The 15726-nt window shown below is 30.4% G+C and overlaps 1 protein-coding gene across 1 annotated transcript; it reads left to right on the top strand.

The window, feature by feature from the left end:
- The first annotated feature begins 5506 nt into the window (after nt 1-5506).
- Nucleotides 5507-14035, top strand: LOC137831289 (glycerophosphodiester phosphodiesterase GDPDL3). The gene is made up of 9 exons (XM_068638903.2): nt 5507-5694; nt 6682-6978; nt 8047-8168; nt 8236-8740; nt 10494-10532; nt 10685-10969; nt 11738-11880; nt 12562-13045; nt 13361-14035. The coding sequence occupies exons 1-9, from the start codon at nt 5571-5573 to the stop codon at nt 13657-13659; spliced, it is 2298 nt and encodes a 765-aa protein (XP_068495004.1). The 5' UTR covers nt 5507-5570; the 3' UTR covers nt 13660-14035.
- Nucleotides 14036-15726: the final 1691 nt, after the last annotated feature.

A 15726-nucleotide genomic window follows, 5' to 3' on the forward strand; every position in this document is an offset into this window, starting at 1 on the left:
GATTTCAGTTTAATAAACACTTCTTCAATTTAACATGACAGTACAATTTATCAATTTTAAAATTATTTGTTTTGTTGGAAAAAATAGAATATTGATGGTAAAATATAATTTTCATGGTAGATTATTTTGAAAAGTTAATATGACTAATTTATTTAAATAAGTTAAAAGTTATAAAAAAAAATTGTCTTTCTCGAATACACATGAAATAATATTATCAAAATTTCAGCTTCTAATTCCATTTATAATTTAGATAAATTATGTTACCAAACCAAACACATGTTTTTTTTTTTATCGATAATAAACAATAAATAAATATGAATCACTTTAGGGGTGATTCAACCCTCATACAAGAACTCATCCATCATTTTCATCACAAGACTAACTTCAAAGTCTGCCAAAACAGAACTTTCCTAACTAACCCAGTGGAAGACATCAAGGGAAAACATTCAAACAGCTTGAATGAATACGTAATGAGATCATCCTCATACAAACCAACAGATCAATGCACCAACCAGAAAAGGAAAAATTCGCAAACTGTGATTTGGATGTAACCCATGATCAAGCCTTTAATTAAACCAAAACAAAAGCTTCCATAACACTACCCCGTTAAAAATAATCTTGTTTCTATGCTTTCAAACCTCATTGACTACTGCGATCCAAACAACTTCTCAAACCTCATCCACCAATAAACTGAAAAAAATTTAGCAATGAAACGTTGTGAAACACGCTCAACACGCCTAACCATGCACTACAATGGTTCCAGAATAACCAAACAAATCTGCATTCAAAGAATAAATGGGTGTTAGTCTCCTACTCGATCCCACAAAGACTACATGTGGAGCTTGCAGTAATGATCCCGCGCCTTTGCAAATTAGTCTTAGTGGCTAAATTGTTTTCCAACAACCTCCAAACCGTAACCAAAGCAGTAGGTACAACTTTTAGAGTTTAGGGTTTACTTAGTTTAGTAGAGAGGAGAGACAGGGAGATAATAAATTGGTGTCACTCACTCTTTTATTTTTTTCACCTATTCCTATTAATCTTTTTTTTATAGTTATCAAACAATTAAATTACACAAATTTTAAAATATTTTTTTAATTTATTTCTCATTTACTTTTACTTGGGTTCTTATATGTTTGAGGACCTATTAGTGTATAAGATCACTCCACAACTATTTTTATTCAATAATTTAATTTATGTTTTAACTATATATTTTTATTTAATGCTTTATTATTAAAAATAGTAAGTAGTTTTTTTTTAAAAAAAAAGTGATATGTTAACTAATTTCACCGTACAACTAAACATTCTATTTTATTTTTTACTTATTTATTTTAACTAATTTCCCCAAAATTTTATTTATATAATTTCTCCAAAACATTGTTATTTATAAATCATATAGTTTAAAATTTATATACAAGAAATAACCACAAACAGTAATAAATTTTCTCTTTAATAATAATAATGATAATATTTTAACACGATAACAATTTAATTTTAGAGAAACACGAATAAAAAAATTATAGTAATAATAATTTATATTAAAAAAAATAGTTTACAAACTATTTAATTTCCTAAAAATAGTAATACAGCAAAAACAAATAAGATTTTTTTACATTCAAACAATCATTTGAGAACCTATTGTAGTAATTAAAAAAATTGAAACATCTGTAATTGTAGAGAAGGAATAAGAAGAAGAAGGGAAATAGTGAATATTGAGTGTCAATATATTATTGCTTTAAAAAATTAATACAATATAACTAATAGAAAATTTAAATACATTAAATAACAGATGGATTTTTTCTAATATTACAACAAACTTTTATGTTCTTAAAAATACATCATATAATATAATTAAATATTTTCTTAAAATTAAATACACTCAAATCAATATAATTATTTTTCTTAATTGAAAATAGCTCAAACATATAATATAGTTAATTATTTTCTTAAAATTAAATATACTCAAATCAACATAATTAAATTTCTTAATTCAAAATAGTAAGAATGGTGGTAATTATCTGGCTAGTTCTGTGACTTTTCTTTATAATATGGCATCCATGCCATCATTATCATCTTCATAGTTATTAAAGTTAATGATATTAAAAAGGTTTTTTTTTTTACCATTATGGGGTTATTTTATTTGGTTTTTATCAAAATGGGGTTCATTTAAAAAAAAATTACAAATTTAGGCAAGTTGTGCCAATTCGGCACGACTTCATATGCACAAATCGTCGCAATTAGGCACGACTTCTGCCATGTCATAGTGAAGTCGTGCCAACTTGACACGACTTCTGCCTTGTCATACTGAAGTCGTGTCAACTTGACACGACTTCTGCCACGTCATATATATATATATATATATATATATATATATATTAATTTTATTGTTTATATATTGGGTAGTAAGTTATGTAATGTTAAAAATTAATTTGATACATAATGTAGCAAATAAGTCAAATCATAAATAACAAAATAATAAAAATAAATTATTTTATTTGGATTTGTTTAAAGATATTACAGTATCATGAATGAATTATTATATGTTTGAAAGCATGAATAATTTGCGAATTTTGTTATTTGAGATTTGTTACATAAATGCAATTATTTATATTATTTAAATTATTCATAGTATATATATATATATATATATATAATATATATAAATAAAAGTATTTACAGTTATTTAATCATTTGAAAATAATTATAGTACTTATACCTTTTTATATTTTAATATAAATGGCATTTAAAAGAATAAACAGGTTTACGAAAAATGTATTATTTGATTTGTGATAAAAATAATTATTAGTTCGGACAAAAAAAAATCATAATTTATGATTTGTTTATAATTTTTTTATTTGTGATTTGCTACATTAGTCAAATTATTTATATTATTTGACTTATTTAAAATATATATAATTTTTTTTTAAATTATTTGTGATTTGACTTATTTGTTACGGTATGTATCAAATTAATTTTTAATATTATATAACTTACTACCCAATATATAAACAATAAAATTAAAAAAAATTAAAATTATGACGTGGCAGAAGTCGTACCAAGTTGGCACGACTTCAGTATGACAAAGCAGAAGTCGTACCAAGTTGGCACGACTTCAGTATGACAAAGCAGAAGTCGTGTCAAGTTGGCACGACTTCAGTATGACATGGGCGAAGTCGTGTCTAATTGGGACGATTTGTGCATATGAAGTCGTGCCGAATTGGCACGACTTGCCTAAATTTGTAATTTTTTTTCAACGGACCCCATTTTAGTAAAAACAAAAAAAAAAATAACCCTGGTCAAAAACCCTATTAAAAATATTCTAACATGAACAAAATTTTTTTTTATAGGATTAAAAAATGCAATACTTGTGGTAAACTTCTTACAACTGATAATATTTTTTTTTTCTATTATGAATCTAGTGAGTTAGAGATTAGTTCTTAATGAATAATAATTAAGTCAAGTTTTGAGGTGATTTTAAATTCCAACTTTTTCTAAAACATTTACATATCACTCTAAATTTATTACCTGAATTGCATTTATTTCATTTGTGTGTACAACTTTCACAATCATTCCTTTAATTATTTATGTCATTTAAAATGGAAATCATTAATGTAATTTAAAATGGAAGTATATCATAAATCTTTTTTTTAACAATTCATTAATATTTTATTGAAATAAAATATTCAAGATTTACATAATATATATATATATATATATATATATATATAAACTATAGCTATTACAAATAAAACTTCTTAAAATGAAGTTAAAATATCTTTAAGAAAGAATGAAAATGTCTTTTGTGAGTGATGAAATATAAGGTTCAATTTAAATAAAATCTCATGATTTACTAAAAATGAACCTATAAGCCCTATATTCTAATGTCTTGCAACATGTAGAAGAAAATTAATCTTTTACTTTAACAAATATAATATTAGCAAATTATTGAACACCCAAATAATTTTGAAAATCAAATAATAAAATAGATCGATGAAATTGAGAAATAAAAATTTGAAAGCAATTAATAATGTCAAGGTTTGAAATGAAATGATTATATATAATTTTACATTTAGAATTATAAAATTTGTAAAATTAAAAGTTTTGAAAAAAAAATCACAAAATATAAAGTTTAGTCCTAAAATATGTTAACCAATAGATTTATATTAAATTTCAAAGTCTAAAATAATATTTATATTTTATATATAAACTTCAATTAAGAACACATTTTAGTGTTGTTGGATATTATATTTAATAAATATCTTAAATATAACATCCATTATTTACCAGATTTTGTATTAAAAAGAGAGATAAGATCTCCACTTTTGAAACAAAATGACAAAAAAAATTCATATTTTAAAATTTCTCTCGAAACCTTCAAAAAGTTATTTAAGAAATTGGAATAAATACCATGACATCTTATATTATATCATAGTGGGAAGGAACCTCAAAAAAACAATGCAAGCTTTTAAAATAAGATTTTTTCACTGGAAATACTCTAATATAAGCTAAAGTGATTTTTATCATTAAATATATTTTTTCTTTAAATTCATTGTTAAGTTATAAGTCTTATTAGTGTATATTATTTCTATAAAATCTTGCATAATCTTAATATATTAATTGAATACTAAATAATAAATTTAATACTTTTTTCTTTAAAATGACAATTAAATATTAGAGGAATAAATTTAGTAATTATTAATCTCTACATTATAAATGAATTGTTATTTCTATAAAATTATACTTATTCTAAAATTATATAAACTTTTCTAACGCACATGCACCAAAACATGCACGAGCAAACAAATTAATTTTTATTTACAACAATTCTTTTTAGAAATAAATATTGCTGCATGTTATAATTTAAAAAATACTACTTTTAATAAATAAATAAATGTATATATATTATGTTCAGTTTACACGTTATGCAAGTTGTAATAATTAATAGTTCATATCAGTTTTCTCAAACCACTAAAAATTTAAGGGAAAAACAAACCATACAATATATTGCATTCTGAGTAATCAGACTTCATAAAATGAACTGTTGTAAACATATTTTAATATTTTATTTATTTATTTATTTATTTCTTTATATATATATATATATATATTTCTTTGTAAAATATATAACTTTTATATTATCAATCAATTAAAATTCAATTTTAAAATATATTTTTTAAGTGATGGGAAAGTTTTGACACGACCTCAATTCACAGTCTTTAATTTTCAGGGTGAAGTTAATTTTTTATATTTGAAAGTTGAAATATATTAAATATTATATTAAGTTAGATGTGATCAACTTATTTATAGAATAAAATTAAATTTTTGAAATATTATTCTTAATTAGTATGACTATAGTGTTAATAATGTATTAACTTAACATAAAGATTTAAATAATATTTTAGTTTGAAATTTCATTAAAATTGAAATATTGTTTTCAATAATATATAGAGTCCCACTTAGTGAATGAAACACTTGTCTGTTTGTTGCTGTATATAAGAGTGCATATTACTCACGTTAAGCTGAACAAATCACTCCACTTTTTCTCCTGCTGGTATAGTCGGAACTTTGCCGGAATGTGGAACTCACGCGCTCTTCTCCGTTTACTCTCTCTCCTGCGTTATCTTCTTCTTTTTCATTCGGTGCTGCCTTTGGTGTCTGCTCAAGGATCCAACACCACCTCTTGGAACACTCTCTCCGGTTCGTCTCTCCTTTCACTCTTCTTTCCCTTTCTTTGCTTCTGCATGTGTTTCTGTGAAAATGCATAAAAAATTTGAAATCAGTGGAATTTTTCGAAGCTTACCTTAACTTGCTTGAACGTGCCTTTGTTCTTCATTGTCGAGTTCGTGTTAATTCCAAAATTAACTGTGCATTTGTTGCTTGTGGACTTTAATTGAAACTTTGTTGGTGAAAATGGAAGCAAATAAGGCTGAGGGTTCAGATGCTGTGGTGTACTGTGTTCTGGTGCTTAGAAAATTGTGTAGTTGTATTTGATGATTTTAGAATTAGAGCAGGGAAGTGAGAATTTTGGTGTGGGAATTAGGAATCAAGTTGTCGGAGTTGGTGTAGATGACTTGTTATCAGAAATTGGTAAGGCTGTTTTTGCATGCAGTCAAGGTTTTTGAACTGTGGTTGCAATCATATTGGTAAAATTTGTCTCAATGCGACCTCGATTGTGGTTGCAGAAACGGCAAAAGCCTTGATGTTGTGGCTGAAATCACGGTCACAGATTGTTTTATTGAATCTTATATGTGATAAAGGGAAAGTTGGAAAGCTTGGAGCAAGTGCAAATTTGATATGTTTAATACTTTTTGTATAGCTGACTTATAAATTATTTAATACAAAGAGATTAAAAGAGATTAAAAGAGAACAAGTTAGCGAGTTCGTATGAGGTAACAAAGGGAAATTAATTTCCAAAGCATATTTTTTGGTGAAATGGACTGTTTGTGAATCGAGAAATTCAAGTTTTTGTTTGGTTATTATGATGGAGAGGACTTCAACGATGGATACAAGTCTAGATATAATTAGATCTTAGAACCTTCTTCCTCGCATGAATTAAGAAACCACTGTTTGAATAGCATTTGACATGTACTTGAATGATTTATGCAATCTTAAGTTTAGTTTTAGGAAAAACTTCTGCTCTGTACTTTGTGTCTTGAAACTCACTTCAACACGTTCTTTTTGCAGGAAGTCCACCATTGGTCATAGCACGTGGTGGGTTTTCTGGGATATATCCTGATTCCAGTGATATTGCATATAGTCTTGCTGCACAAACTAGTTTAGCAAATGTCATTCTGTGGTGTGATGTGCAATTAACGAAAGACAGAGAGGGAATCTGCATTCCAGATATCAAACTTGAAAATGCTACTGACATTGGTCACGTTTCTGAATTCAAAAGTAAGACTTATTCAGTTAATGGTGTACAAACCAGTGGCTATTTTTCTGTCGACTACACCCTAAAGGAGCTGCTTTCGAATGTCGTCTGTAAGTTCAATTTATATTAAAGATATAATTTTATTGTTACATACTTTCAGTAATTGATGGACTAACTGATTCCTTTCGTACACATTGATGTTTTATAATAAATTTAGAAGTTAACAGTAAAAAACACTTTGATTTAGGTTTGTGATTCTTGATGTTAAGATTCACAGATGGATCAACGAACACACCACATAGAATTCTTTTGTATGAACCAAATCTAAAAATTACTAGAGTATGATAATCTATTCTCTGAGAGCAGTACAAGCTCTCTATATAGAGTCGTGTTATAGGTAAAAGAAACTCCATTAATGACTAACAAAGATTGTTGACAGCTGTGTGGTACACTCATACCCTTTCTAATACATATACACTAACATTTAATAAGAGGGTTGGAGGATAGAAGTGGAGAAGAAGAAAAAATTGAGAAAGACAACCCTGAGGTTTACATCTATGATTCTTGGGCTTCTGAACCATGAAGATAGTGCTGCCCACCCATTCAGAAATTTTGATACTCTAGTTCTACTTTCCACTCTTAGGGTTTATGACGGTGAAGTTGGTTCTTATTTCTTTTATTTGATATCAAGCTAACCTCTACTCATTTGGGTTATACCCTTTAAGTCAGTTCTCTCAAGCGCGTTCAATTACTTTTATGTTGGTATTTATTATTTTGATAATGCAGTCACTTCGCATCTTATACATTTAAGACTAACGATTTTGACATTATAATGGATTGTTTTGTGAGTCAATGTATACTGTCTGACAGTATAAATCGACAGTATACACACACACGCACCCATATTTCGGTATTATACATTGAGTATACTATATGGGTTATGATGATGATATATAGAACAATAGCTAATCTTCTGATAGTTTTAAGACAAAGTCTCTTGTTCAATCATTATAATGAACTGAGAGATCTTCAACACTGTTCTTCGAAACAACTTAAAGTTTCATACCCTGTTAATTAATTGTTTACATACTGTATGTACGCACTAGTATCTGCACTTTACATGTCAATTACAAATATATATGCACATACATACATACTAATTGCTGGGTACTGGACAGTGATTCAGGGAGATTATACTCGAACAAACAGGTTTGATGGCAGTGATTTTCCAATTCTTACTGTGAATGAATTGGTTAGAAGGGAAACTCCAAACCCATCTGGATTGTGGTTGAATATTCAGGTATAATGCATTTTCACCCAGTATTCTAGTTTTCCAAAACTAAGACCCTTTTTTCTGATATTTGCAGCATGATGTATTCTATGCACAACACAATTTGAGTATGAAGAACTTTGTTCTTAGTGTTTCTAGAACAGTAAATGTCAGTTATATCTCATCACCTGAAGCTGGTTTCCTCAGAAGTTTAAGGGCACTCGTCAAGCCAAGTAAAACAAAACTGGTCTTTAGGTTTCTGGAAAAAGATAAAGTAGATCCATCAACCAATCAGACTTATGGTTCACTGTTAAAAAATTTAACATCTATCAAGACATTTGCTTCAGGAATACTTGTTCCCAAAGAATACATATGGCCTGTAGATCCAACAAGTCTTTATCTACTACCACATACATCTTTGGTCTCTGATGCGCACAAAGTGGGGCTGGAAGTCTTTGCCTCAGATTTTATGAATGATATCTCAATCAGCTATAATTATAGTTATGATCCTGTTGCTGAGTACCTCAATTTCATTGACAATGGAAATTTCTCTGTTGATGGTGTGTTGTCTGATTTCCCCCTAACTTCATCTGAAGCTATAGGTAAGTTATGTCTTTCTTCATTTTGTTAGAATGACCTTCAATAAACATAATATGCATTTGAACTTATCAAATCTCGTTTACTATTATCATTATTTTTCTACTGAGAAACTGTATTTGTTCATTGCAATGGAGTTGACAGCTATGGTCCCGTTACTAGTGTGCCCTTGGCCTTGTGTGCGTAGTATTTTTTATGAATCACCTTAAACGAGTTTCTCTTGCATTTGCCTGCTCCTTACTTTGTTAATATTTTAAGTGCTCGAGCATGTTAAAGCAAGGATCTATGGTGTGAATCACCATGCCTGATTTTGTATAATGCTGGAAATTTTGGAATGTACTTGGATATTGATTTGTCTGTAAGCTAGTTTATCTTTATTTTGAAATCTAGGTAAGGGTAGCATTTCCATGAGGATGCCACTCAGAGAGTTATACCATATGAAGGTTATCTAACTCTAGGGTTAACTCGAACCCTTACGAGTTTAAGAGTCAGGGGAAGGTTTGCGAGTCAACTCGGGAGTAAACTCGTTTTTGAGTAAACCCGAAGCTCACTCGGTCAAACTCGGACAAACTCGGCCAAACTCGTGAGTTTAAGACCGAGTCACCGAGTTGCGTAAAATGGACCCAAAACGGTGCATTTTCTTGCGATTAGGTTAGATTTTTAGGGTTTTCCCTGGTTCACGCTCACGATCTCATCTTCTCCACTGCCGTCATCGCCGCAGCATCTCGTCGCGCCGCTCGTCGTCGCATCTTGCCGCGCCGCTCCTCGCATCGCACCTCACTGCGATCCTCGTCGCACTGCGCGCCGTTCACAAAGCACTTCTGCTGCTGCAGTGAGGACAGATTGGGACATATTGGATTAGGGTTTTTAAAATTAGGTTTAAGCTTTTAAAAATGGATTGGGGCTTTTTTGTTCATTGGGTTTGGGGCAGACTTTTTGACATCTTGAAGTTTTTTTACTGCTTTGGACAGATTGAATTTATGTTTAATTTTAGGGCAGGGCAGATTGGCTAATTGATTATTTTTTTTAGGGTTAGATGATTTTCTTAGAGGATTAGATAAATGAGACTTTTAAATTATATAACATTGGTGTTGTTTTAGTTATTTTATTAGTGTATGAACTTGTTTATTTCAATATTATGAATTTGGTATCATGAATTATTTATTTTTTGTTAAAATTTTTAGGTGAAGTTACGAGTCTACGAGTCGGGTTTACGAGTCAGGTTTACTAGGCTCCCACGAGTGTAGACTCTCGAGTCTGATAACCTTGACCATATGGAATATATTTAGCAAAGAAATGACACTGGAGGAATTTATAATTGATGCTGGTGCTGGTGCTGGTGCATGCACATAATCTTATAAAATTATTTTTGGGCGACCATTACCAACTACTTTTTATGCTTCCACCTTTTAAGCAAAATCATGTTTAGATTATGCTTCTTCTTTAGACAGATTCCAACTGTATATATTTTAGGCAGTTATTGTAAAAACATGATGTTCATTTTTCTTACTCTATTAGCACAAATGTAGATATTTTTTCTCTTAAGAATTGCATGTTATTATCTTTCCAAACTGAATTTCTGTACCGCTTTTTTTATATGGTTCTGCATCTTCTAAAAATATGTATGTACTTCACTACTTGATATTAATTCATGTGGATTCTACATAGCAATCCTAACCTGACTAACTTCAGAATGCATGTATGCGTGAGTATAAAATTACCCCCCTTAAATGACTGTTGATTTCTATTCTTATGCAGACTGCTTTGCTCACATAGGCCTCAATGCTCCAAAGCAAGGTGCGTTAAAATCAAAGTTTTTTTATGCTTCTATGGCTATGTACTCATCTTGTTCTTTAGTGTATCCCTTGTCAATTCATTTCATAACACTTCTATGCTTGTGCAGATTGCATCATTGTTAAACAGATACATTCATTTTGTTCATGTTTCAGTTAACACCTTGATCATTTCAAAATATGGAGCAAGTGGTGACTATCCTCCCTGTACCGACTTATCATATGGGAAGGCTATTTCAGATGGTGTGGATGTTCTTGACTGTCCTGTTCAAATGTCCAAGGATGGAATACCTTTTTGCTTAAGCTCTATTGATCTTATAGAGAGCACAAATGTTGCTCAATCAAGTTTCAGCAGACTTGGAAAAACCATCCCAGAGATCAAATCTGGCAATGGAATATTTACATTCGACTTGGCATGGAATGATATAAAAAGCTTGAGTCGTAAGTCTAATGGTGCAATACTATTTCATTTATATGAAAGACTATCAATTTGAAAGAAAACTCAGAAATGGTAGAAGTATTAGTGATTAGAAACTGTATAATACATATTTTTTATTAGTTTTGAATATCTGAATAACTACACTACTTAGACTAGTTAGAACTGAAATATAGTTGTAACTTTCTAACAATTATAGCTGTTGTAACTACCTAATCAATGGCAGTTGCTGTAACAACCTAACAGCTGTAATTAACTAAACAAGATACAACCTATGTTCAATATTATACACAAGACAGAATACTTGAGAAGAGTATTCTCTTACAAAGATCTATCAAACAACAAATGATATATACCTTAAATAAGCGTAAATTAATGTAGAATGAGATACACATACACGATACAGACAAATAATACGTTAGGAATAATCGAGATGAAAGTAACATTATTGCTTCTCTGTACAGTATAATCAATCTTGCTTACAGATATATTATCATAATTGTTTTGGTGGTGTTTTTATTTGTGTAAAGATATATTTTAAAGTTGGTATGGACCTGAATGAGGTGCACATAATCCTGCTCTGACAAATCCCAAGTTATTTATAGCTTCTTGGAAGAATAGTCTCATGAAAATATTTATTCATTTTACCCTCACTTTAATTTTCTTTTTGTGCTTCACTACCCTCTGTGAATGTATTTACATATTTTGAAAATATGAAAAAAAAAATATGCAAACATTTGACATCTGTGTTTTCCTGTTCTCTTTTCATGCAGCCTTAATGTTGAACCCACATTCTATGAACAATTTGTATAGGAACCCAGAATACAACAAGAAGGGGCAATATTTAACATTGTCAGATTTCTTGAACTTGACAAAAGCTCACACTTCCACACTAAGTGTTGTGATCATCATTGAGGTGTGTTCTGCTTATGCCTGATGTTTCAGTTTCAGTTTTCAATTCATTCCTTAGCTGTCGATTATGTGAACAGGTAATATCCTTGGTAAAAATCAGTAATGCTTAATAAATGGTAAGCCATATAGTAAAACTTAAAAAAATGACTTTTATGATTCATGAGGGACATTCATATAAGCCTTGTAAATACCAAGGTAACATTGCGAAGGGAGTTAAGCAATTGTTTGGACCTAGAAGCAAGGTAACATTGAGAAGGGAGTCAAGAAATTGTTGGGACATAGAAGCATTACAAGATGTAATTAGAATCAAATACAACTATGAAGTATCATTATTTTCTAGATATAAGCATGTAGTGCTTCATTGTAGAAAAAAATATTTCTTAAGATAAAATAATATCAAATTTAAAACAAATAAACCGGTGCCTTGTTTAATTTTCTACTTAGTATGAACGTCAAAGAGACAACCTTGACCCTGCAATTCCCATTCCCTATCCCAATTACCCAATCACAATAGGGATCTCAAATCACTAAGATAAAGAGAGTGAGGGAAAGAGAGAGAATTGTCTGGTTTCTATTTTTTTATTATATAAGATAATAAGTGTTTTTAGTGTGACATGATGAATTTCTATAAAATTATTTTCTCTTGTTTTTTTATTCACATTATTTTGTTTTCTACTTTTGTCAGAATGCAGCCTATCTTGCAAGGAAACAAAACTTAAGTGTGACTGATGCAGTCATTGATACTTTGAGCAGAGCAGGTTATGATAAACCAGGGGCTCCAAAAGTTATGATTCAATCCACTAATAGTTCTGTACTATTGAAATTCAAGGAGAAAGCCAAGTACGAGCTTGTCTACAAGATTGATGAGATAGTTGGTGGTGCTGTTGATTCAGCTATTTCGAATATCAAAAGATTTGCTCATTCTGTGGTTGTCAAAAAGGCATCTGTATATCCTGTTAGTGAATTATTCGCGATTGGCTCTACAAAGATTGTGTCAAAGTTCAAATCTTCCAATCTCTCTGTTTACGTGGAAACATTCAGCAATGAGTTTGTATCTCAGGACTGGGATTTCATGTCAGATGCATATGTGGAGATCAACACGTTTGTTCAAGATGCTGAAATTGACGGTGTCATCACAGACTTTCCAAAAACAGCAAATAGATATAGAAGTAAGTGCATACAAAACCTTTATTTCTTGTTCTTTGAACCAAAGGTTCAACTTCGGCATTATTTGGTTTTGATATTTTTTATTTAATCACTCTAGGGTTTAGACACTTCTTACTTCTAGTTCTCTTCGGTGATTCATTTTAAGGTTGTGATTTTCCCTCACAACTTCTTACTTCTAGTTATCTTTCCATAATTTTGACGGGGTCTCAATTTGTTTTCATAGAAAAATTGTTCTTTTTTTCCTTCATATCAAATTCAGGACTACAGTGAAGTCTCCCATCTGATTACTGATATTATTGTTCCTCATCCTACCACAGGGAACAAATGCTTAAATTTGGGTGAAAAGACACCTGCTTACATGGAACCAGTTGCAGTAGGTGGCCTTTTGCAAGCCATGGACAAATCTTTATTGCCACCAGCTATGGCTCCAGCCCCTCCCCTGACTGAAGATGAAGTGACAGAACCCCCTTTGCCTCCACTTTCTAAAATTGCCCCATCTAGCCCTATTTCTGGAACTCAAGCAGGAGCACAACCACCGCACAATGCACAGGCTCAGGTCACTGTGTGCTTCTTTTTATCCACTCTGACTGTGCTTGTAGCTTCGTTTTTGTTTTAAGTGATGCTGCATGCTTCCCAATTCCCAGTAAAAAAAGCAAAATAAAAATAAAATTTGAAAGAAAAGGTTGGTTATGCTGGTTGTAGTCCTCTAGTTCCCCTTTTTCTTTCTTTGTTAAGCAGAATGAAGCTTTTGGTTTCAGACTGCTTGTATAGTCCTGATTTCTTACTTGTAGCATAGCAGTAATTTATTTCCATTAGCTGTTGTAGTTAGGTATATCCCCTTCTCCTACCTCTTCCTGTTGTAGCAGTAGCATACGGAGTAGGAAACAACTTTTGGGAAGTAAGAAATCTGATTATGGTCAATCTTTGGTTGGTGTTGGAAACTACATTTTCTATAATATAGTTATTGATTCTAAAGTGACATATATTATTAAGTCCTATGAGTAATTTCTGTTGGATTGTTAAAAACCTGTCATCATGTCTCGGCTTCATCTCTTAGAATTGAGACGTGTAAGAGTAAATTGTACTAACCTTTAGTGCCCCACCTTTCTTATCTGTGTATCAATGGAAAAAGAAGAATCACTATTTTTTCTTGAAGAAATTTGACTTGTCATCTTTAGTGGACTTTCTTTTCCCAAACACATTTTTATTAAGATATTGTAACAGAGCTCAGGTTTATAAGCCTACCATCTTTCTCAATGATTAAACCCGATAGAAATTGAAGAAAAGGATTAAATATATTTTTTAATCATAAGTATGACTGTTTTTACTCTTGAAAAAATGTTTATTAGTTTTAAATTACTGATACTTTTTTAAATGTTTTCTGATAAAACTGCAAGTTAAAAAGTAAGTTAATAGATGAAAATGTAAAAATAACAGAGATAATTACCTTTTATATCAAATAACAAATATACTAGTGACTAAAAATATATAATTATCTTAATTTAAAATAACTTTTGTTATTTTAATTATATTTTTTAATTTGTTTTGAACTAGTTGTAGGTAACTATAATCTAAACATGGCTATTAAAATATCTCAGGAAGTTAAGTGCTTCTCACTTAGTTAAGCTATCTACAGCGCTGAGATGCAATTCAAAATGGGCACTGCACCCTCCATTGGTTCTTCCAACACCTCCATATAATTTTAAATTCCAAATGTACCCATTTGTGTGTAACACCTCCCATCTGAAATGTACACACCCGAATTGAAAAATTAGAAGATAAAACTGGATTCCAAATTGAAAAGTTAGAAGCTAAAACTGGATTCGAAATTGCATATCCAACTTTACAATCTAGTATGTGAATTTAATTTGTATATTATATTGTACAGTTCCGCAGGCTCTTGGATATGATTTTAGCTTTTGGATTGTTGAATCTGACATCTACATATAATTTATATTGCAAAACAAATTGTACAATCCGGTATCAATGCAACACAAAAAAAAAAAACGAAGTCCAAAAATGGTTTGAGAAAGATTCACTGAACAAAAAAATTAAACTTACCTTCACAATAATGGAAGTCCTTCGCGCTGGTTCTTATAGTTGTGACAACCCTATTTGAGAGGTGAAACTATATTTTCATGGATGTAATTCAAACCATTTTTTATAACAAAAATACACATTTATTATGAGTACTTGTAGTTCAAACACCATTATTGGTAACAAAAATACATATTTATTATGAATAATTGTACAAACTCCACAAAAAGGAAGGAGATGAAGGTGTGTAGTGTAGTGTTAGGAGAGAATTAGGGTATTAAATTTTTAAGAAAGGGCAAAAAGGAATTTCACAATTATTATGGAGGTGTACGAAGAACTGATGGAGGGGGAGAGAGAACTTTTCAAAATGACCTTCAAAGATTGATCCTCCAATTTATCCTAATGAATATATGGCAATTGCTTCCTGCATCCAATCAATTTTGACTTGTACGAAAATTTTAAAATTCTATTTTGTCCTTTTCACACATTTGCTTACGGATTTCAATATCTGGAAGTCATTTTTATACATTCCGAATTTTGAAATCTGGAAAGTCATTTTTATATTTCATTCAAGTTTTCGGATGGTCATATCTAAAAGTGAGTTATGAGTTCTGGATTTTCATATCCGGAATGGTGTGTTGTAAAT

The sequence above is a fragment of the Phaseolus vulgaris genome, chromosome 6, assembly GCF_051622355.1.
Source record: "Phaseolus vulgaris cultivar YP4 chromosome 6, ASM5162235v1, whole genome shotgun sequence".
In the NCBI taxonomy this organism is placed as follows: domain Eukaryota; kingdom Viridiplantae; phylum Streptophyta; class Magnoliopsida; order Fabales; family Fabaceae; genus Phaseolus; species Phaseolus vulgaris.

Excerpts from the sequence above, each read along its gene's own strand:
- LOC137831289 (XM_068638903.2), top strand. The coding sequence starts at position 5,571 with ATGTGGAACTCACGCGCTCTTCTCCGTTTACTCTCTCTCCTGCGTTAT. Across the intron at positions 8,741-10,493 it reads AACTTCATCTGAAGCTATAG|ACTGCTTTGCTCACATAGGC; the intron begins GTAAGTTATGTC and ends ATTCTTATGCAG. Across the intron at positions 13,046-13,360 it reads AACAGCAAATAGATATAGAA|GGAACAAATGCTTAAATTTG; the intron begins GTAAGTGCATAC and ends ATCCTACCACAG.